Below are 24926 nucleotides of genomic sequence, written 5' to 3'. Positions count from 1 at the left end.
TTAAGTACCGACTTCCATCCATTTTAAAGAATATCCTTATCCAATGCCATAAACAAGTACAATGATGATGAAATAAATACACAAATCACTGTCAAATTAAATGCAAGTCACTACAAAATAACACAAACGCAATCAGTTAAAGCGGACATGTTCTGGAAGTCACTATAGTTGCACTACACACTAAAAATATGCAAGAATATGATACAAGTTATTTATACATTTTATGGATCACTCAAATGGATGTTGTTGTTGTTGTTATTATTATTGTACATCATCATTATAAACCATTATGCCTTTCAGCATTCATTCTGCAAGTCTCTGTGAATTTACTAAACATCGCCACAATCCTCTATTTTTTTTTTGCTAGTGGCTTTTACGTCGCACCGACACAGATAGGTCTTATGGCGATGATAGGATAGGAAAGGCCTAGGAGTTGGAAGGAAGTGGCCGTGGCCTTAATTAAGGTACAGCCCTAGCATTTGCCTGGTTTGAAAATGGGAAACCATGGAAAACCATCTTCAGGGCTGCGGACAGTGCGATTCAAATCCACTATCTCCCGGATGCAAGCTCACAGTTGCGCGCCCCTAACCTCATGGTCAACTCGCCCGGTCAATCCTCTATTTGCAACCAGTGCTGTGGCCCTATTTAGTTCTATACCTCTTAACATTAAATCGTTAGAAACCGAGTCTAACCACTGTCATCTTGGTCTCCCTCTACTTCTCTTACCCTCCGTAACAGAGTCCATTATTCTCTTAGGTTACCTATCCTCTTCCATTTGCCTCACATGACCCCACCACCGAAGCCGGTTTATTTATACAGCTTTATCCATCAAGTTCATTCCTTACTTAGCCTTTATCTCCTCATTCAGAGTACCCAGTAAATGCTTCCCATTCCTATTAGCTTCCATATCTTCCCCACATTTACCAATCACCCTTTCGTATCCTTCAGGTCTATTTCCAACACTTGCATTGAAATTGCCCATTAGCACTATCCTATCCTTCCTGTTTACCCTGACTACGATGTTCCTCAGTGCTTCATAAAACTTGTCAATTTCATTCTCATCTGCACCCTTACATGGTGAATACACCGAGAAATTCTTGTCCTAATTCCTCCAACATCTAAATCTTCCCACATCATTCACGAGCCAAACAGGAACTATATTGCGTGCAATAGTATATCTGATGAAGAGACATACCACACACTCTGCCCTTCCATTTTAAACATCTGTTAAGAATACTATATAATCTCTTCCTCATTATCTCTGCTTACCCAAATACAATTAACTCCTAACACATCAAGCATCTCCTCTTTGCTGACTCAGCCAGTTCTACTTTCTTTCTTCCATAAGCCCCATTAATATTGACAGCTCCCCATCAAATTCCATTTCGTTCGCCAAGTTATTTCCAAGGAGTCCCTCGCCTGTCAAGTGGGAGTGGGACTCCGTTACTGACATAGGTTCAAGGCTTGCTTAATATGTTCTGAGATTGGTGAATTCATGAAGCAGGATGCTACCCTACTTATACATAGTCCAAGTGAGGATCTGTGATCTACCGGGTGAGTTGGCCATGCGGTTGGGGTCACGCAGCTGTGAGCTTGCATCCAGGAGTTAGTAGGTTGGAGCCTGAATGTCGGCAGCCCTGAAGATGGTTTTCCGTGTTGTCCCATTTTCACACCAGGAAAATGCTGAGGTTGTACCTTAATTAAGGCCACGGCTGCTTCCTTCCCAATCCTAGCCTTTTCCTATCCCATCGTCACCAATAAGATCTATCTGTGTCGGTGTGACATAAAGCAAATTGTAAAAGTAGGTAGGTAAGGGTTATTCTGCCCGAAGGCAGGTCCGAACCTCCGCAGAGGTGTTCCTGAGCCGGAGTTTACGTGCGGTAGGGTGGCCAGTTCCTTGCTTAACTTCAGAGATCTCATGGGATCTGGTGTTTCAACACGGCTACGGCCGTTGGCAAATTGTAAAGAACCATTATTATTATATTATTATTATTATTATTATTATTATTATTCTGGGGATTCTGTGGAACACAGAGCTGAAAGAATGTGTGGGCATGAATTGGTGTATATGGAGAAGTCAAAAGATTAATTTTAAACTTTAAAACTGGAGCTGTATTTCTTCCTTATATCTTTTGGGTTTCTTTTCAAAAGTTAGACTTTACAATTCAGGTACAAAAATTTAGCTCATAAGCTAGGGTAACATTTTTAGAAAATCAGAACAATTAACTTATAAGCTATTAGCAACCTTGAGCTTGAAGCTCCCTAATTACATATTTTACACGAAGACTGCGGCTCCCTTAAAACAACAGTCAAGGAGATGGATCTCCCAATTTTTACATCAGAAGGAAGAGCATCATTGCTCTACAAATTTACACTTTAGGAGTCTATTTTCGAAAATTCACTGTCTTACTGCTAAACATTCTGGTATCTCTAACATGAAATTAATGAAATAAGGTTTAACAGGGGTAACAAGTATCCATTCTACATGGCCTTTGGTAAAAACAAAATGTTAAAGTTTCTGGCCGCAAATCAAAATGGTAAGGAGGCGAACACTTGCACTCCTTATGATGTACATGAACCACTTGAAAACCTATTTGGGCTTATAGCCCGACATTACAGAGGCTAAGCCTGTACTACAGAGGTGACTAGATGGAGAAAAACTATTTAAGGGACAGAAATTATTACAAAATAGATTTTAAAGGTTACAAAATGATAGTCCCTTCAAGAACAAGTTTAGAGGGAATACAAGAGGGTACCTCACTCTCTATTCCCCAGTTTTGGTTAAGTTCTTTCGACTAGATTGAAATTGAGATTTAAAGTCTGAAATTTACCTTTGAGAAAATAAAAGTTACATTATTAAATATTTAAAACCTTCCCCTCAAGCTAGCTTTCAAAGACTATCACATAGTTAAGCCAAAACTGCCATTACCTTCATCTGGTGGGCCTCCCAAAGATGGACGCAGAAGCCTTTCCCCCTACCTCCGTTATGTACACACTCTAGACAGGAGCGATCACTAAGACCACCTGGTCCGAAAATGTGCCAGCTTTTATAGCAGAGGGGAAGGTTCCAGAAAACTATGGGCGAAGGCCCTGACACACCCCTAATTCTCATTGGATAATCAAATAAATATAAAAATGTTATCATTGGTGAATAAGTAAATGTACAAAATTTTTGATTGGCCAACACCTTAAGTTGGTGGGAAGAGATAGAAGTGTTGATAACTTTTTAACATCAAAAACAAATGCTAAACATTCCAGTTTGGGAAACCTTGACGTTCCAAATTACTTTACAAATTAATAGTTCTTTTTCACACCAGAGGGTACAACATAAGTTGATAGTAGAGACATGTGATTGAAATAATAATATTAAGTTATTTATTAGACCACCTAATCAATACAAAATCTTCTTGGATGATTCACATAAATTTGTTAGCTAATAGTGGTACATGTTTCGCCTTCCCTGAAGGCATCATCAGCCATAGTCTTAACCTTAAATTAAAAACAAGCGTCTAAATAACATGTAGTAATGAAATGAATTTTAAAATCTTGAAGAGATTTGAAGTAAAATAACATTAAAAATAACAATGATGGTTTGAAAATACAATGTGATGAGATATAATAGTGGAAGTATTAACAAAATTAACATTAGAAGGCTGCTAAAATAAGTACAATGGATAAAACAACAGATTGTTATACAACAAGTAGTAAGATTGCATAAAAGTAAAGTTGATTGTCTGGCGGTTATAATTAGACGATGGCGAAAAATCGTATATAATCAAAGTAAAGAAGAGAGAATAAAAGTCGAAGTTAGTCGAGAGATCCGAAGTTAATCATGATATAACTTACGATTTTTCGCCATCGTCTAATTATAACCGCCAGACTATCAACTTTACTTTTATGCAATCTTACTACTTGTTGTATAACAATCTCTTGTTTTATCCATTGTACTTATTTTAGCAGCCTTCTAATGTTAATTTTGTTAATACTTCCACTATTATATCTCATCACATTGTATTTTCAAACCATCATTGTTATTTTTAATGTTATTTTACTTCAACTCTTCAAGATTTTAAAATTCATTTCATTACTACATGTTATTTAGACGCTTATTTTTAATTTAAGGTTAAGACTATGGCTGATGATGCCTTCAGGGAAGGCGAAACATGTACCACTATTAGCTAACAAATTTATGTGAATCATCCAAGACGATTTTGTATTGATTAGGTGGTCTAATAAATAACTTAATGTTATTATTTCAATCAAATATCATCAATACGGACCAAAAATGATATTTATTACATGTAATAGTAGAGACATGTGTCGAAAAATCTCCAAACTTCTTGTACTAGTTAGTAGTTTCAAAGTTTATGTTGTAGATGGCCTTATATAAGGCGCTTAATTTGAATGGTGTACCTCTGGTACAGTTATTATTATTATTATTATTATTATTATTATTATTATTATTATTATTATTATTATTATTATTATTATTATTATTATTATTATTATTATTATTATTATTATTTGCAATGTTCATGCACTAAAGAAGCATTGTAGTTAATATCTTTTCTGTTCTGTTTTGCTTCAGGGCTGCATATATAAATTAGCAGATGAGGTAAAGGAGCATCTTATCATCCTAGGAGCTGTTGGACTTGGCATATGTGTTCTACAGATATTTGGCATGGTGCTGAGTTGCTGCTTGTATATTAAACTAAAAGATATTATAGACTGAAACATGATCTGTCTGGCTGGACTTAAATAGAAAGTGAACTGTTTTATTTTTATTGTACAGTATCATATATGTTTATAAAGTATATCTGTTAATGTTAACATATTGCACTGAAGTACATTATTGACTTGCAGAGAATTACTTAGCTAGTCATTTTAAACTATAAATAGTCATTAACCGTACAGATGTTACGGACAGTAAGTGGTTCGGGTGACCAGTGACTGCACAAGAAATACTGAAATATATAATATATATAACAACTTGCATTGTCAGTGAATCTCTCCAATTACCTCACTGCATTAACAACTAATATTTTACTGTAGGTATCTGAAAATATGCTAATATCTGAGTTATGTAATTAAGTGTGTTTGTGATTTACTGACATTGATATAACTTCAGAGGAAGTAATCTCACTTTAGAATTTAAACTAATTCAAAATGAAGGGAAAGCATTTGTATTGAGCCATTGTTTTGTTATATCAAAACTGTACCCTGAATTTGGCTACGAGTTCTTCAGAAGATATATGCCTTGGATGTACTGCAAAAGTTGTACTCCTGAACATTTAAACTACATCTCTTTACTGACAAAGCATTTCTGTGAGCGGTATACAGTGGACTCAAGCTGGGAAACTGCTTGGATAGCAGAGAGGTATGTAGCACATATCCTCGACCTCAGTGCAGATGATAATACACTTCCTGCCATATATAGAGGTAATTCACTGTGTTCTCTCTAAGAAAATGTTAGGCCACTTCTTATCATTAATTTGGGTAGTTACTGTGCTGTATTTATGAGAAACAAATTATCAAACAAACCTCTTTTTCAGTATTATGACAACAAACAAATAGGTGCATAGATAGGTTTCTTGTATGGTTGCCATATGGTTCTCATATGTGGTAGCTTCCCAGATGAGTCCATTGTTCAGGCATTGTAAAAGAAGAGATCTGAAGAAAAAACTTATTTGTAAATATTATGTTGTTACATATTAATTTAGATGATACAGTACACAAATATAAGAATATTCCTTGAATTTGATCTCTGATTCATTTATCAATTGTTCCACTAAACTTAAAGAGAAAGTGTTCCTTTTACATACATTCTCAAATCTATCCTCACCAGCATACATAAACAGAGCCATATTTAGCTTATTTATAATTTCCTTTTTGTTTATGGTATAACAATGACATGGTCATATTGGCTAGCCATGCTTAATTACCTGTTCCTTTTCAATAATGATATAATAATTTACAATCCTTGAAAATAAGTCATATTATGTGTTCCTTTCATTATTCTGTCTTTCTGTATATTACATGATTTGCACTTGTTTGTTCCTTTCCATAACTTACATTGACCCACTGGGTTCCTTTTCAGCTTTAGATTTTTCCTGTGTTCCTAGTCTCCTACCTACCCAGCGAGTTGGCCATGCATTTAGGGCTGCGTAGCTACGAGCTTGCATTTGGGATATAGTGGGCTCAAACCTGACAGTCAGCAGATCTGAAGATGGTTTCCCGTGGTTTCCCATTTTTACACCAGGCAAATGCCGGGGCTGTACCTTAATTAAGGCCATGGTCGCTATCTTCTGAATCCCAGCCCTTTCCCATCCTTGCGTTGCTGAAAACCTTCGGTGAATTAATGCAATGTTAAACCACTTGCAAAAAAGAAAAAAAGTCTTCCACCACCTGTACTCATTTTTATCTTCTTGTCTCTTCCTTTTCCCTGTGTTTATCTGCCATTCTTCTTATCTCACACTTCCCATATCAAGACTGAAGATTTGTCAAGATGGACCCTCAGTGAGTTTTGAAACCTGTCCTTCAGAAGAAACTGAGAAGCAAAAACAAGCTTTTGTGGTTGAGAAGACTTAATGAGGAGAGAGTCAGTGTATTTGAAGATGGCAGTGTATGAACATGTGGAGATTGCCCTCGTCCTTTTGTGTTTCCTTTGTATTTCTTCATCTTCCCGTACTGGCCTGTCATTGAATTTATTCTACGGTGTGTTCCTTTTAGTATTCCGTTCTTTCTATATATGACTTGATTTGCACTTGTTTGTTCCATTCCATTAAATAATTGGATCTACGGAGGAAAATCAAATAATAAGTTGTTCTATTTACCATTCAAGGGTGAAGTACTGACGTATTTCTTACCAGTAATAGAATAAAAATATCATACAATGTCATTCTGCCAGGATTAATGGCTCAAGACAATAGAAAAACTGCCTTCTAATCTCAAGTTTGCAGGTTAGATCCTGACTTAGTTTGGTGGCATTTGAAGCAATCGAAGTATGCCAGCCTCATGTTGATAGATTTACAGGCATGTAAAAAGAACTGTACCGAGCAGAGTGACCGCACATGTTAACCTGCTACAGCTACGAAGCCAAGCTCTGCATTGGGGAGACGAGTGGGTTCGAACTCACCATTGGCTCTCCTGAGAATGGTCTGTAGTTTACTGTTCTCACTTCAAGGCAAATGCCAGGACAGTTCCTATTCAGAGGCTACAGCCGATTCCTTCCATCTCCTTACCCAGTTTCATTTGCCATCTTTAGTTTTATCTTCATTAGCTTCTCAAGTGAGGTTGGCGTCAGGAAGGTCATCTGGCCGTAAAAACATACCATATCAATTCATCTCCCCTCATCCCCCACCCCGTACCAAGAAATGGCACTAAGGAGTAGATATACATAAAAGAACACCAGTGCAGAAAAATCCTGGCACTTTAGCATAACAAAAAACATAAATGTAGTTGGTGGAACATAAAACCAATAACATAATATGTAATATTCACTTGAATAGAAAATCAAAATCTTCCCTGATAGCACTGTCAAGCACTGATCATGTTAGTCTTGTGACTAGAGCTGGAAAGTTTATGTAGTCTCACAGGTCTGAAAAATGCGCACGCAAATATGCTTGGAACTGCTGAAGGATGCTCTGAAAATGAGTTAAAGAAGAGGCTGTAAGGATAATCTTATATTTAAAAAATATTATGTGTAAAAATTAATTTAACTTTTTTTTTTTCTGCTATTTGCTTTATGTCGCACCGATGCAGATATGTCTTATGGCGACGATGGGATGGGAAAGGCCTAGGAATGGGAAGGAAGCGGCCGTGGCCTTAATTAAGGTACAGCCCCAGCATTTGCCTGGTGTGAAAATGGGAAACCACGGAAAACCATCTTCAGGGCTGCCGACAGTAGGGTTCGAACTCACTATTTCCCGATTACTGGATACTGGCCGCACTTAAGCGACTGCAGCTATAGAGCTCGGTAATTAATTTAACAACTTTTATGCATGTATTATCAGTGGAGTTAAGATTAAATGGTAATGGGTTATGAAACAAATGCGGAAATGGGTGTACAGGGTGATATCACGTTATGTTCATGAGTTTGTTTTAAATGCCTAATGAAATGGACATCAGTGGCATAATTCTGTTGAGAATTATAGCTTCCTGTATACATAAATAAATTCAAGTATTAACTTATTTTGTGAAAATTATCAACTTACTCATTTATTAAGGGGAGTATATAGCTTTATCTTATATTTATGGACAAGGACTTGGCAATGAGGAATTAATTCTATGTTTTATTTATTACCCATCATGAAAGTACATGAAGTGCCCATTACCTACACTCCTGGGATAGAACAGTTCATGAATAACCAATTAGAGCAGCCGTCATAATCTTTATTATAAAATACCAGATATTGCTACAGGTGCTAATACACGGACTGCACTTGGAAGGGATCTCCTATGTATAAGGCAGCTTTTACACTGCAGGCACAATGGAGCATGTCCGAACTGTGCGAGACGAGTGAGACCGAGCCTAGTGAATGCGTATTCACACAAGCCGTGCTGATCAGTCAGTCAAAACAATTCGTGCCCAAAAAAATGGGGCATCGGTATGTCTCCTAGATAGTCCATGGCAGGAAATTGGTAGAAAACGGGATGTTATTGGTTCATGACTTGAATGTTGATCATGAGAAGTACGGAGAATTTTACACGTTATATTAGGATATTCGGAATGACGAACAATGTTTCTGGAGATTCTTACGAATGAGTACCAAGACGTTTGACTACATACTACTTCAGGCTATACGTGCCACCATAGGCAAACAGAACACGAGCTTTCAAAATGTTGCAAGGTAATGTAAACAAGATACAGCAGAAGTCTGCGATAACGAGTACGGCATATAATGAGAACCCTGTTATAATGTCCGTTTCTTCTGTCGCTTCAAAATTCCTGTATTAAACTGTGTACTATCCTTCAGTTACAGCAAGAGCCCTGTCATTGACGCATCCTTTATTACGAGCGATTAAGCATGAGCGATGATTTCCGTTACCAATAATTATACACCCAGCGTTTATACTGCATGCGATCGATCACCTTCCTACCGTTTCCTCGCTATGTGCACTAGCGAGCTCTCTCATCGGCATTTGAAGGCGATGTCAGAGTCAATTAGTAGTACAGGTCGATTGCTGTTCCGTAAAGAAAAATGGAAATGAAAGAGGAGAACATATTTGCAAAAAAAAATGCATAAATAACGTGTCTGATACCACTTGTTAACTTGTTAAAAATAAAGACTGTAGTAAATGATCACTTAATTTTAATGCTCAATACTGCAATTAAGTAAGAATGGGATCCTCCTCAAGATATGGCAGAGCGCATCATTGATTTTAGTGGTTAGTTTGGTATTTTCTCGCGTCTGGTTAAGGTTCAGAAAGTTTGTTATCACGTAAATTTATAAGGAGAAGGTTATCATTTCTCTACTTGCGCTTGAAATATGTTTTCATGATGCATATAGTACAGTTAGGTTAGGTGACGCTGTTTGAATAAGGAAATTAACACTTTCGACACAAAATGCGACATTCGGTATAATTTTCTTGGTATGTGCAATTGCGAGCTCTCTCCTTGACATTCAAAGGCGATGTCGGAGTCGATCGGAGTCGAGTAGTAATACCTGTGAACTGCTGTTCCGTAAAGAAAAATATAAATGAAAGAGAACATGTTTTCGTAACAAATACGTAAATAACATGGTCGATAGCAGTTGTTAACTTGTTAGAAATAAAGGCTACATGAACGATTCGTTAATGTTAATACTCTACACTAATATTAAGTAAGATTGCAATACACCTAAAGATATGGCAGAGCGCATCACTGATTTCAGAGATTAGTTTATATTTTCTCACGTCTGGTTAAATTTTGGAGAGACTATTCCCGTGTAAATTTATAGTGAGTGACGCAAGTATATTAGACTAGTATAACTTGGAAACAATATTCTGTAACCCATGAGTAAATAATGGAAATATCGAGCTCGATTAGGTGTTGTTATTATTATTATTATTATTATTATTATTATTATTATTATTATTATTATTATTATTATGACTTGTGAGGTGTGGCTATGAAGTTGTTTACATCTATTAGTATTATTATTATTATCAACGAATTTTGTATGAACTTTATTTGATATAAATCGTGGTTGTATTATTTGTGAGGTTATGTCATGAAACGTCTGCTGTATGTATATTAATATGAGTTCATTAAATGTAAGAACATGTAATTAATAATATGTAATTTATTATTACCTGTATATATGATGTATAATCCAATGCAATATAGTGCAACACACTGTAATAGTCTAGAACAATACAATGAGTGACTGGAATTGTGTAGAAAATTCCTTACATTGTAAATAGGCTATTAGAGACTCTTGAAATTATGAGAGAACATGTTTTGTCATATTTTTCTAGAAGCCTGGCCAGGCAACGTATACAAAGAGGCAGTCTTGAGGGTAGAGTTGAGTTGTTGTTTAACAAGAGTTGTGAGTACAAGTTGTTAATCGAGTATGTGAATTCATGTTGTGATTGGTAGTACGTTCACATGCTATTGTGGCAGTCTTCTTCTTCTTCTACTACTTCTTCATACAAGTGTTTTGTTTCAAGATAGCAGTTTATTAGTGCGTGTGTGTAGAATATGTGTAAATAACTTGTAAATAAAACAGTGTACTCAAGTGACAGCATTTTGTATGCGTCTTTGTGGACACAACACAAGAATGTTACAATTTCTGTACTGGTACTAGGAATATGTTTTCATGATACATATAGTATGGTTAAGTTGGGTTAGGTGACGCTGTTTGAATAATGAAAATATTGACTGGATTTGTGAGCAGTGTGTTCGGAATGTTGTAGTTGGCGACGGCGTTGACGATGAAGCACCGAAAACAATCGATGAGGAATACAAAAGTGCATTAGAAATTATAAACATTCTACAAAAGGACAATGAGGCTCTTAAAGTTGAAAATCAAGAATTAAAAGAAAGACTGCGATCGCTAGAATTTGGGACTGGCCATTCTTCGAGTGATATACAGGTACCAGTAACAAACTCGAGCACGTGGTGTCAAGTAGTTCATGGATGGCCAGCTAAGACGAAATCTACAACTGAATTTCCGGAAATAAACATCAGAAATAGGTTTTCTGCCCTAAATAATTTAATTCTGGAAGAAAGTGATCGCGCGCGTGAAACCAAATCATCGCGATCCGCTGCCGTTGCAGTGCTGAGGTTAAAATTTAGGCCTAAATTTCAGATTCAAGACCCAGTTAGGCCTAAATTAGCAAAGGTAGCTGTGTTTGGTGATAGCCAAGGAAGGGAATTGCGGGAGTGATAAACGACGAGAATATAACAGCATGTCGTACGTTTGACGCTGTAACTGGTGTAAAACCTTCAATTATTATGTTTAATATATTTTAATCATAGTTTATTTAATGCTAAGTTATCTTTTATTAAGTGTTAAACATGACTAGTATATGGTTCCTCTGTAAATATGTAACTTAGTATAAAATTGTATAACCTCAAATACATATTGTATAACCTAAAAATCTATAGAGTCGAAAGCGGTAGAAAATTCCATAATGTTCGTATGTTAGACTTATTGTACTATAATGGGTGTATATGAAGGGTTCTGGAAACTTACTGTAAGGTTTTATTATCCAGATACATGTAGAGATACTACGAATGTTGTAGATATTTCCATGTACATTTTTTAATATTGAAAGAACATTGGAGTACCCATTCGACTAGCTGGTCGATCGATGTTTCGAGTGTGCTTCATTAGAGGGTTGCAAGAACTCTTCCAGAAGTCGATCATTCTATATGGTTGATCAAATAGTATAAATATCGAACTGTCAGTCATTGCGACAGTCTGAGTACTGGACTCAAGTGAGTCGGGCGGTGAATTCGAAAGAGAGTATGTCATAGTGCACGCGTCAGTGTTGTTGATATCTGTACTTGTCAGAATCGACTTCAGGGTACTCCGCTATTGAGTGTTGTATATAGTGTCATTTGCTACTGTGTAAAATTGTGTGTTGTGACGTACAGTGTAAATAAAGTAATCTATAAAAGGAAGTGAACGTGTTCTCATGTGATATTTATTTACGTCAAATAAAATCGCAACGTAGAACGATAAATTGGCGACTGTGACAGGATTCTTCAAGACTCAGCAATGAAGATCGAACAAATGACCGTGGCGATGTTGCGGAAAGCGCTGGCATCCCAACGTTTACCGATGGCTGGAAGCAAAGCGAACCTACAGGAGAGGCTGCGCCAGGATTTTATACAGTGAGGAGGACCCAGGCACTTTCGACTTCGCAGTCACCTCGGAGGAAGAAACCAACAACCAGGTAAGCACTGTGTTCGCACAAGTAACTGCATTGATTCAGGCCCAGACCGAAAAACTCCAAGCCCAATCCGAAAAACTCGAGGATAAAATCAAGGCCCAATCCGAAAAACTTGAGGGTAAAATTGAGGCCCAGTCTCAAGAAATAAAGGGCCAAATCAATTCTTTCATCACAGATCTGAAAGAAGATATTTCAAACATTAATGATAAAATTGGCAGCTTAGAATTAGATAAAGTAGTAAAAGATATGCACACCTTGGAAAGCAAAGTCAAGGAGAAAATCGGAGAAATTGAGCGGGAATCTAACGATCTCAAAACTGAAGTAGACCAGAAAATTACGAAGTTTGAATCCGAAGTTAATAGAAAAATTATTTTATCCCTGGAGAAAAACATGGCTACGGGCTGTAGTCAACCTGGCAGAGATATGGACCTCCCCCTTGGGATACCGGTTGATCCCAGAGTTATCAAAGACAGCCTAGCAGAATTTCATGGGAGGCTCGACGAGTGTCCTAAAACATTTCTAAAAACATCAGAGTCTTTGCTGGGTAGGACAAATATACCTGCGGAAATATATTTGCAAATTGTCAGCCAGCAACTAAAAGCGTCAGCAGGGACTTGGTGGCAGAACATTAAAGGGCTCAGCCTCGACTGGGAGGAATTCAAGACATAATTTGTCCGAAGATTTGACTCAGAAGCTGTCCAAAATTCAGTACAAAAGAAGTTCCTAACTGAAGCTCAACCCTGCGGAATGAGAGCAGGAGTGTTCGAAATTCAAAAACTCCAGCTCTTTAAGAGAGTCCACGAAGGGAGAAATATTGACAGGAGCGTCCCCTATATAGTTGAACTGCTACATGATAAGGTTCGATCACTTGCTAAGGTGGCGCAACCAAAAACATTTGAAGAGCTTCGTCACATCGTAGCAAAATTAGCCGAAGAAACAAGTTACCATAAAACGAAAACCTCAACCGCGGAAGAACCCCGGAAATGCTACCGATGTGGGTGGACCGGACATCTAAAAGACCGCTGCCCAGAAAACTAGATCGGGACCGTTCGAGTCGGGGCAAGGATGGTTCCGGAAGAATGACGAAGCCCCGGAGACATTACACCTGGCTAGAAGGTGAACATATTGGTCAATTCTATAGTGATGATGAACCTAATCCACCCCACCCAGCTATTAACTTGACGATTAATGACAGGCCTTCCATCGCTATCCTGGATACTCAAGCTTCACACTTGTTTGTGAATATGAATGTAGCAAAGTTATTAAATTCTCTTCATCCTGCTACAGTGACAGTTAAGGGAGCAACCCATGACATACATTACAAGATTGAGGGTTGTACCCTTCTTCAAGCAGAGTGCTCTACCGAAGTTATAGATATACCGGTAAAGGTTATGAAGGATTTGATATCTGACGTAATATTAGGACATGACTTCTTAACTAAATATATGGTAGTAATTGATTATACAGCCAACGAAATATTCTTTGGTAATATAAACAGAATTAGGTTGGCATGGGTAGAAAATTAAGCCTATTAGTCGGAAACGTTGGAAACCAATGTATTGACCGAACTGAAAACAGGGCCGTTGAGGGTGGAGGAGAAGGAAGACCATGAGAAGTTGCTAAAGAAGTTCTTTGAGATCATTACGGATAGGATTGGATTTACCACAACGGTAAAACATAAAATTATTTGTAAGGATAATGCCCCAGTTAAACAAAGGCCTTACCCACTTAACCCCAGATAAAAAAAAATTTGTAATAGGGAAGTCAAGGAAATGGAAAACCAAGGATTGATTGAATCTTCAGCATCAGGATGGGCTTCTCCAATAGTACTGCCTAGGAAGAAAAATGGTGATTATCGACTTAGCGTAGACTTACGTCAGGTAAATAACAAGACTATATCGGATGCCTACCCCATGCCGGATCTCCGACATCTGATAAAACGAGTGGGGCAAAAGTATTCAGTACCCTCGATTTGAACTCTGGCTACTGGCAAGTAGCGGTCGAAGAAGAGTCTCGACCGATGACCGCTTTTTCCACCCCAAGAGGACTCTATCAATTCAGAGTCATGCCCTTTGGTTTTAAGAATGCTCCAGCCATCTTTATGCGTCTGATGGATGAAGTCTTGTCTGGATATGCAGGTGAATTTTGCCAGGTATATCTGGATGACATCCTCATGTACAGCAAGACGTTTTCGGACCATTTGGAACACCTAGCTAGAGTCCTAGAGAGGTTGAGGATTCACGGACTTACCTGCCAAGTCAAGAAGTGTCAGTTCGCATCAGACTTGGTTGAGTACCTAGGTCATGTATTGACCGACAAGGGCTTGGAGAGACAGACTGAGAAGAATAGGGCCATTGAGGAACAGGAATGGCCTCGCACGAAGTGCCAGGTACGTCAATTTTTAGGCCTTTGTGGGTGGTACAGTAGCTTTGCACCACACTTTGAAACAAAAGCTGCTCCGCTAACTGACCTCCTCAATAAAAACATACCATTTAAATGGACCCAAAGGGAAGAAACAGCCTTCCAGGAAATAAAAAGATCTATTTGTGATGCTCCAAGTTCAGCTTATCTGGATGCAGGCCGGGAGGTCTGCGTGCAGACAGATGCGAGTGACATTGGTCTTGGGGCTGTACTGTTCCACGAGAGGGAAGGTGGAGGCAAGGATATATTTGAGTATGCCAGTAGGAAACTCTCTGCCTGTGAAAGAAATTATTGTACAGCAGTTGTATGGGTGGTTGGAGGATATCTAGAAGGAAGGAAGGAAGTTAAGACTCTTTACAGACAACTCCTCACTTCAGTGGTTGGATCGAGTTTCTGGGACTAAGTCCAAACTGATGCGAAGGGCCTTGATCCTTGCCGATTTTGACTTTGAAATTTGTCATGTTCCAGCCAATCAAGCTGCTGACAGTCTATCAAGAAATCCTGAGGATGAACAGAATTCAACCACGAACTTACCAGAGAGAGAGATTCCTGGGCCAACTAAGAAATCCCAAACCGACCCCGTGCTTCTCGCTATCCAACGAGGAAACAATGAGATCGATGTAGATTTAATAAGGAAGTGGCAGACTGAGGACATGTCCTGTAACAGAATGGCATCCTGGATCAGCAAACGCAGCATTGATTGTCGATCTGTCCCAGCACAGTTTAAGATGTGCTACAAGAACTTCCGACATGAAGATGGTATACTTAAGTGTACTTCGCACCTACCTGGATCTTCCCCGGTCATCGTGATTCCGAGGTCGCAGACTGCGAGGATTTTGGGAAAATATCACGATACTCCAGAAGCCAGTCATCCTGGTCAAGAGGAAAGCTACTCTTCAATTCGGCGACATTTCTTCTGGGTACACATGCATCAGGACATCAGGAACTACGTCCAGGCCTGTGCAATCTGTGCTTGCACTGTGGCAAACAACCAGAAGGCGAGTACCAGCATGAGAGGACGCCGACCGCATCAGCCTTGGGAGGTTCTCGCCCTTGATCTTATGGGACCCTAAACTAGGACATCTCGGGGAACCGAGCTCGATAGCTGCAGTTGCTTAAGTGCGGCCAGTATCCAGTAATCGGGAGATAGTGGGTTCGAGCCCCACTGTCGGCAGCCCTGAAGATGGTTTTCCGTGGTTTCCCATTTTCACACCAGGCAAATGCTGGGGCTGTACCTTAATTAAGGCCACGGTCGCTTCCTTCCACTTCCTAGGCCGTTCCTATCCCATCGTCGCCATAAGACCTATCTGTGTTGGTGCGATGTAAAGCAAATAGCAAAAAAACATCTCGGGGAAAGACGGGGATCCTCGTGGTGACCGACCTATTCACCAGATGGGTGGAAACATTCGCTATCCCTGAAGCTACATTGGGACGTATCATTCAGCTCTTAAGGACGGAGGTCTTCAGTCGGTATGGGTATCTTCGGTGTCTACTCACAGACAATGGCAGCCAGTTCACCTCAAGACAGTGGTTGCAAGCTCTGTCGGAGTGGGGAATTGAACGCTGGACTACACCAATCTATCTTCCACAAGCAAATCCCACCGAACTGAGAAACCAGGAGCTAAAGAAGATGCTTCGGATTCACTTGGTCGACAGAGAACATACCAAATGGGACCAACACCTCCACGAGTCCCTTCTGGCCATCAGACAACGGGTTAACCGCATCACAGGTTTCTCACCTGCAGAAAGTTTCCTTGGACTTCCAATAAAGAGAACTGGTGACTGGAATTTTGTCCACGGACAAAGAGAGGTACCAGAGGATCCTGATACCTGGCATACACAGAACCAGCGGCAGATTCAAAGGTGCACTGCCAGGCCGAAAAGCGTACAAGAAGAGAAGCCGAGAACAACGATGCGCCAGAGGAAAGGGAGTTCAGACCTGGAACACTAGTTCTTCGTCGAAACCATCCCCTTGGCAACAAACTTCAGAAGTTCCACGCTGGGATGGCTCCCAAGTGGCTTGGGCCTTTTGAAGTGGATACAAAGTTGGGAAATGGTGTGTATCTCCTAAGGACTACACCACCGACAAAGGTGCATGCATCGGAATTGAAGGCATTACCTCAACCCCTACAAGAAGTCGGAGAGACCAAGGAGTCGACGCTCTCTACGGGGCTCCAGAAGAAGGCAGACTTCATGGAGGATCAGCACACACCGATACCTACCTTGGAGGATAAGCGACACAAAGACATAGATGTATGGACACCTAGATATAATTAAAGACCTAAAGTAAGGAATGTACAGAATAGATGTTGAAGGTTTTAGGGGGATAATTGTCGTACGTACGATGCTGTAACTGGTGTAAAACCTTCAATTATTATGTTTAATATATTTTAATTATAGTTTATTTAATGCTAAGTTATCTTTTATTAAGTGTTAAACATGACTAGTATATGGTTCCTCTGTAAATATGTAGTATAAAATTGTATAACCTCAAATACGTATTGTATAATCTAAAAATCTATAGAGTTGAAAGCGGGTAGAAAATTCCAGAATGTTCATATGTTAGACTTATTGTACTATAATTGGTGTATATGAAGGGTTCTTGAAACTTACTGTAAGGTTTTATTGTCCAGATACATGTAGAGACATTACGAATGTTGTAGATATTTCCATGTACATTTTTTAATATTGAAAGAACATTTGAGTACCCATTCGACTAGCTGGTCGATCGATGTTTCGAGTGTGCTTCATTAGAGGGTTGTAAGAACTCTTCCAGAAGTCGATCATTCTATATGGTTGATCGAGTAGTATAAATATCGAACTGTCAGTCATTGCGACAGTCTGAGTACTGGACTCAAGTGAGTCGGGCAGTGAATTCGAAAGAGAGTATGTTATAGTGCGCGCGTCAGTGTTGTTGATATCTGTACCTGTCAGAATCGACTTCAGGGTACTCCGCTATTGAGTGTTGTATATAGTGTCATTTGCTACTGTGTAAAATTGTGTGTTGTGACGTACAGTGTAAATAAAGTAATCTATAAAAGGAAGTGAATGTGTTCTCGTGTGATATTTATTTACATCAAATAAAATTGCAACGTAGAACGATAAGCAACCGGAGAAATTTATCCAGGAGCGTCTTTTAGCAGTGTCCTGGAAAACGTAGAAGAAGCAACTAGGAACTTCGGGAGCGGCGATGTAGTGCTTATCATCGGTGGGACAAACGACGTAGCTCACGAGGACACCAAGAATGTAAGATCACAACTTAAACATACACTAGGGAAGCTGACCCACACTAATGTCTTTGTAGTGAACGTGCCCCGCAGGTATGATTTGAGTAGAGACTTGTGTGTGAACATTGAAGTGGACAAGGTCAATACAGATATTGTTAAAATTTGTAAACATTTTTGGAATACTCAGGTTATTGAATGCAGCGGTTTTGAGATATACTGTTAGAGAAAACATGGCCTCCATCTAAACAGTTCAGGTAAACGAAAGATAGCAAATATTGTTCTAGATTTTATTAATCTTAAGATATGTACTGTAAAACAGGCAACTCCCTTGAGTTATAATACTGACCAGGAAAACTAGTAGAAAGAGCCAGCTGTACTTCAAGCTGGCTCAGTCAACTAGAAAATGAAACTCAGGAAAGTAAAGAAATTCAAGTTACCCAATTGCAACAGTCAAGTTTTACGGAGGAAGGGGGTCTGAGATTGCTCTTGGTAAACTGTCAAAGTGTAGTAAATAAACAATTAAAATTTGGTACATTGATGGAATCTTATGAGACTGATGTGGTGATCGGAGTGGAATCGTGGTTGAGAGAAGGGGTGGGTAATAGAGAAGTATTTCCAGAAGGGTACACAGTCTATCGTAGGGACCAAGGAGATAAAAAGGGAGGAGGGTGTTTATTCTGGTGAAGGAAACTTATTGTTCACATGAATGGTTTACCGATGAAAGGGATGAAATATTAGGGATAAAATTAGTTTGTGATAATATGAAGGAGGTGGGAATTATAGGAACATACAGGCCTGAAAGAGAGGAAAGAGACATGGAAATATTTGAGAAAATAATAGATTATACTCCTAAAAACAATAATAATGATATGGTAATAATTGGGGGAGATCTAAATTTGCCTGAAGTTGAATGGAATGGAGCTGCAAGTGAAGCCCATGAACAGAAACTGGCAAATAAGTTAATTTGGGAGGGAGGATTTACAGAAGTAGTTCAAGAACCGACTCGTCTCACTACTGGTAACTTACTAGATGTATTCTTGGTTAAACCATCGGAAATTGTTGATAAAACTGAGGTAATTGAAGGAATAGGAGACCATAAGGCTGTAATAATGGATGTAGGACTCGTACCAAAAAGGCTTAATAAGAGGGTTACACAAGACAAGAAATTGTACAGAAAAACTAAAGGTGATGAATTTGGGACTTACCTTAAATCACAATTCAGTTGTTGGATAAGTGAAGGGAGTAATGTGGATACACTTTGGGCTAAATTTCAAGGAATCATTTGGGAAGGAGAGAAGAGATTTGTACCTGTTAAGAAGGATAAAATGACCTCAGATCCTGTTTATTATACAAGGGAAATAAGAAAATTAAAAAGAAAATGTAGAATAGTAAACAGGAAAATCAAAGAGGGTAGGGAGAGTAGAGAAACTAGAAAACAGCTAATGAGGGAACTGAATAGAGTGAAAAAGGAAGCAAAAGAGAATTATATGAATGGCATACTTCAAGAGGGTAACGACCACAAAGGGAAATGGAAAAAGCTGTATTCATATATCAGGAATCAAAGAGGAAAAGGAATCCAAATTCCTACAATGGTGGGAGAAGGGGGTGAACACTATTTAACAGATACTGAAAAAGCAAACCTATTTAGTAGGGAATTCAGAGATTCAGTAGATGATTTTCAGGAGATGGAAACCAAAACAGAAGATAGAGAGGGAGAGAGACAGAGGGAAACAAGAAGCTTCTCATTCACAAATGAAGATATTTTCAGAGAAATCCAACTGCTTCAGCAAGGAAAAGCAGCAGGAAGTGATCAAATTACTGGAGAGGTATTAAAGACAATGGGGTACATAGTGCCTTATTTAAAATTTCTCTTTGACTATGTCATAAATACTAGTGTAATACCAAAGGAATGGAAGGAATCTATAATAATACCAATTTATAAAGGAAAGGGTGATAAAAGGAAACCAGAGAACTACAAACCAATCAGCATGACCAGTATAGTTTGTAAAATACTGGAGACTTTAATATCAAAGTACATCAGAGGTTCATGAGGAGCCAGTATGGATTTAGAAAGAAATTTTCTTATGAGACACAACTGGTGGGATTTTAGCAGGACATATCAGATCAATTGGATTCAGGAGGTCAGTTAGATTGCATAGCCTTAGATATTTCCAAAGCCTTTGATAGAGTGGAACATGGAATATTATTAAAGAAATTGGAGGGAGTAGGATTGGACGTAAGGGTTACACGTTGGATAAAAACATTTCTAAATTCAAGGGTTCAGAAAGTCAAAGTAGGAAATAATGTATCGGAGGAAGAGAAAGTTTAGAAGGGAATTTTACAGGGTAGTATAATTGGTCCGTTACTTTTCTTAATACTGTATACGCAAATGATTTAGGGAACAATATAACATCAAAAATACAGTAAGATTGTATGCAGATGACATAATTGTTTATAGGGAAATAAAAAACATTGAGGATTGTTCAGAATTACAAAGGGACCTTGAGAGTATCCAACAATGGGTTGAAGAAAATAGTATGAAGGTTAATGGAGGCAAATCAACTGTTACAACTTTTACAAACAGGAGCTTTAAAACTGAATTTGAATATACTTTGGATGAGGTAGTTATCCCAAAAGATGGCAAGTGCAAATACTTAGGTGTGAGATTTGAAAGTAATTTGCACTGGAAGGTTCATGTTGATGACATTGTTGGGAAAGCATACAGATCGTTACATATCATAATGAGGCTACTTACAGGATGCAATAAAGAAGAAAAAAGTTACTTAAGCATTGTTCGTCCATTATTGGAATATGCAAACAGTGTTTGGGATCCTCACCAAGAATACCTAATAAAAGAAGTAGATAGTGTGCAGAGGGAAGCAGCAAGATTTGTAACAGGGGATTTCAGGAGAAAGAGTAGTGTATCAGAAATGCTAAAGGAACTTGGGTGGGAAACTTTAAGTAAGAGAAGGGAGAAAACTAGACTTATAGGATTATATAGAGCTTATACAAGAGAAGAAGCATGGGGAGATATCCATGAGAGGCTTCAGTTGGAAAATAATTATATTGGCAAGACAGACCACAAATATAAAATTAGAAGGAATTTTAGCAGAAGCAATTGGGGTAAATTTTCATTCATTGGGAAGGGTGTGAAGGAGTGGAACAGTTTACCAGGGATAGTGTTTGATCCTTTTCCAAAATCTGTACAGATATTCAAGAAGAGAATAAACAGGAACAGAGAAAATAAATGAAGTGTTAGAGGGCATTCGACCAGTGCAGGTTATTGTAAATAATAAAATGTGTGTGAATAAATTAATTCCATCCCCTGGTCTAAGGAGTTGGACAGCCAAAGTAGAGGACTGCCTGTAGGGGTGAAGTACAGTGGGGACTTCGAGGGCCCTGGGACCGCTACGGTAGCTGTGAAGGCCCTTCAGGAACTCTGAAGAGTGGTGGCAAAAGGGGCTCTGGTTAAGACGCAGCAGGTCATTATATTACTTAGGTTCCAGAATGAGTAAACGAAATAAAAATAAAATAAAATAAATAAATACATAAATAAATAAATAAATAAATAAATAAATAAATAAATAAATAAATAAATGCAATGTAGAGTTTAATCTTATACCAGTTGTATAGTATCATTTGAAGTAATTCCACATACTGTATATCAGTTGACTATATTTGTAAGTAGTACAGGAGATATTATAAGAAGAATTTTGTAAACAATATAAATTTATTAAGGATGAGCTGTGTGTTTAATAGAAGAAATTGTTAGCGTAAATTGTATAATATTGTATAATAGGAAAATTTTCTTCTCTTGTTAATTTAATACTTAGTGCTTGATAATAATGTATTTTAGTGTACCATTTGCCACTGAGGTAGACACCTCATTTGCAAAGAAAGAGATTTTGATTTTGATTTTCAATAAGAAAACTGAAACATTTGCGACAAAATGTGATCGATCATCTTCGGTACCATACCGTTTTTATTGCTATGTACACTTGTGAGTGCTCTCGTCTACATTCAAAGGCAATTTTCTATAAAATAATTTTCCGCCTTGTCAATACTTTATACACTTTATGCTATTTAATACCCGTACATGTACATGTTTCAAGAGCCTCTGCTCTCTTCCTCAGTGGTGCCAAATACTAATTATCTTAGAACTATGGTTCATTGGTATCATATTTCAATTATATATTAATATATATCAATTTTAAATTAGTTACAATATTACTCTAAGTTTTTCTTTGCCCATTTTTATTGTCATTTGTCACATATTTTACCAGAATTTTACCAATCATAAATGATAAAATCTAATTAAATTAATCTCTCTATGTTAATTTATGTCCTTATTAATATCTGAAAATTGTAACTCTTTCTTCATCTTCTACAAAATCTATAAAATCTACCTCTATCCTGAATTATAAAATAACAAATAATAAATAACCATTTTGTAAATTAAATTAATAAACTACATTTATGAAGTTTGTCATTTTTTAAAAATATTTCTTCTCTGTTCTTAACATCTGCTTTAATTTTCTAGACTTCTTATGAATCAGAAATTTTCTCCTCTTACTCTCTTCCAATTCTTCATTCCTTTAATTTATCCGCAAATTGAAATGTTGTGATGTTTGTCTGAACCCAAACAATATGTCCTCCTTCCCTCCTTGTTGCTACTTTGCTATTGGTTGCGCGATGATCTTCTCGTTGTTTCTAACCGTTAAATTCCTTAAATAAACAAATTCAGTTCGTCTTGATGTCAAATTTTAACCTTGCTCTCGATATATATTTGTGCTAGTTTGAAAACAAACGTGTTCTACTCTCTGCTGTCAATGACCTTGTTGTGCTCGCTGCTACTAGTCGCTGTGCTGCCGGTTACCTAATGTAGGGGGTGGAGGGGAAGCGTACTTGTACGGTAATTAAATAGAATAAAGTGTATAAAGTATTGACAAGGCGGAAAATTATTTTTTAGAAATTTGTATATAAGTCAATACGGACCAAAATGGTGAAAATAGTCAATTCTGAGCATGCCAGCCAGGCTAGAAAATTAAAGAAGTACGCTTCCCCTCCACCTCCTACATTACGTAACCAGCAGCACAGCGACTAGTAGCAGTGAGCACAACAAGGTCATTGACAGCAAAGAGTAGAACATGTTTGTTTTCAAACTAGCACAAATATATATCGAGAGCAAGGTTAAAATTTGACATCAAGACGAACTGAATTTGTTTATTTAAGGAATTTGACGGTTAGAAACAACGAGCAGATCACCGCTCAACCAATAGCAAAGTAGCAACAAGGAGGGAAGGAGGACATATTGTTTGGGTTCAGACAAACATCACATCATTTCAATTTGCGGATAAATTAAAGGAATGAAGAATTGGAAGAGAGTAAGAGGAGAAAATTTCTGATTCATAAGAAGTCTAGAAAATTAAAGCAGATGTTAAGAAGAGAGAAGAAATATTTTTAAAAAATGATGAACTTCATAAATGTAGTTTATTAATTTAATTTACAAAGTGGCTATTTATTATTTGTTATTTTATAATTCAGGATAGAGATAGATTTTATAGATTTCATAGAAGATGAAGAAAGAGTTACTATTTTCAGATATTAATAAGGACATAAATTAACATAGAGAGATTAATTTAATTAGATTTTATCATTTATGATTGGTAAAATTCTGGTAAAATATGTGACAAATGACAATGTAAATGGGCAAAGAAAAACTTAGAGTAATATTGTAACTAATTTAAAATTCATATATTTTAATATGTAATTGAAATATGATACCAATGAACCATAGTCCTAAGATAATTAGTATTTGGCACCGCTGAGGAAGAGAGCAGAGGCTCTCGAAACATGTACATGTACGGTAATTAAATAGAATAAAGTGTATAAAGTATTGACAAGGCGGAAAATTATTTTATAGAAATTTGTATATAAGTCAATACGGACCAAAATGGTGAAAATAGTTAATTCGAAGGCAATGTCGGAGTCGATTAGTACTACCCGTCAATTGCTGTTCTCTGAAAGAAAATTTAAAATGAAACAGGATAACACATTTTTGTAATAAGTGTGTAAATAACGTGGCCGATAGCAGTTGTTAATTCATTAGAAATAAAAGCTGAAGTAAACAATCGCTTAATATTAACGCTATATACTAAAATTAAGTATGAATGTGATACACCTTAAGATATGGCAGAGTACACCACTGATTTCAGAGGATAGTTTGTATTTTCTCGCGTCTAGTTAAATTTCGGAAAGGCTGTTCCCATGTAAATTAGTAGCGAGGAGGATATAATTTCTCTGCGTGCGTTTGAAATATGATACAGAATATACGGTTAGGTTAGGTAACGGTGTTTGAAGAAGAAACTGGAACGTTATAATATTTTCAGAATTAAATGAAACAAACACTTTCAAGTAGTATCGGATTTTGGAAAATAACAAACAAGTAAGTGTAGTGTGGATATCATCCATGAAAATGCATGTTTTGAGCAATTTGATTGCCGTTTCATACCGATTTTAATGTGTATGTGATTTTTCCCCAACTTTTATGAAAAATTGGATATAACGACAATCCGTTACAGTGAGTAAATATTTCGCCATTATGAATTCTCGCTTTAACAGACTTCTACGGCATGCAGTAATGCAGCAACATATATGACGATTTGCAGCTCAAGATTTTGCAATCGACCCTCATACATGCAAGGGGAATTGGCCGCCGAAAATGCCCTCAAAACAAACAAGTTTTTTTCAAGTCACTCAGCTCGGCCACGCTAATGTCGATTCAGATTCGCTCGGCTTGCACTTCAAATAACCCCACCCTGATACATGTGTTTGTTTTCAGTGGACACACTCCACTCCACCTGCAGTGAAAAATTACACATAATAAACTTCTGTGTA

General features: G+C 37.6%; 1 protein-coding gene across 3 annotated transcripts in view; it reads left to right on the top strand.

The window, feature by feature from the left end:
* The window catches only part of LOC136863234 (CD151 antigen), a 438193-nt gene extending 432437 nt beyond the window's left edge, over window positions 1-5756 (top strand). For all 3 annotated transcript variants that reach the window (XM_067139609.2, XM_067139612.2, XM_067139611.2), the window contains exon 6: window positions 4589-5756. In XM_067139609.2, coding sequence (XP_066995710.1) covers window positions 4589-4732 — 144 coding nt within the window. In that variant the 3' untranslated portion in view covers window positions 4733-5756. The remainder of the gene's footprint in view (window positions 1-4588) is intronic.
* Window positions 5757-24926: the final 19170 nt, after the last annotated feature.

This window comes from Anabrus simplex, chromosome 2, assembly GCF_040414725.1.
Source record: "Anabrus simplex isolate iqAnaSimp1 chromosome 2, ASM4041472v1, whole genome shotgun sequence".
In the NCBI taxonomy this organism is placed as follows: domain Eukaryota; kingdom Metazoa; phylum Arthropoda; class Insecta; order Orthoptera; family Tettigoniidae; genus Anabrus; species Anabrus simplex.
This window is presented reverse-complemented; position numbering and strand designations above follow the sequence as displayed.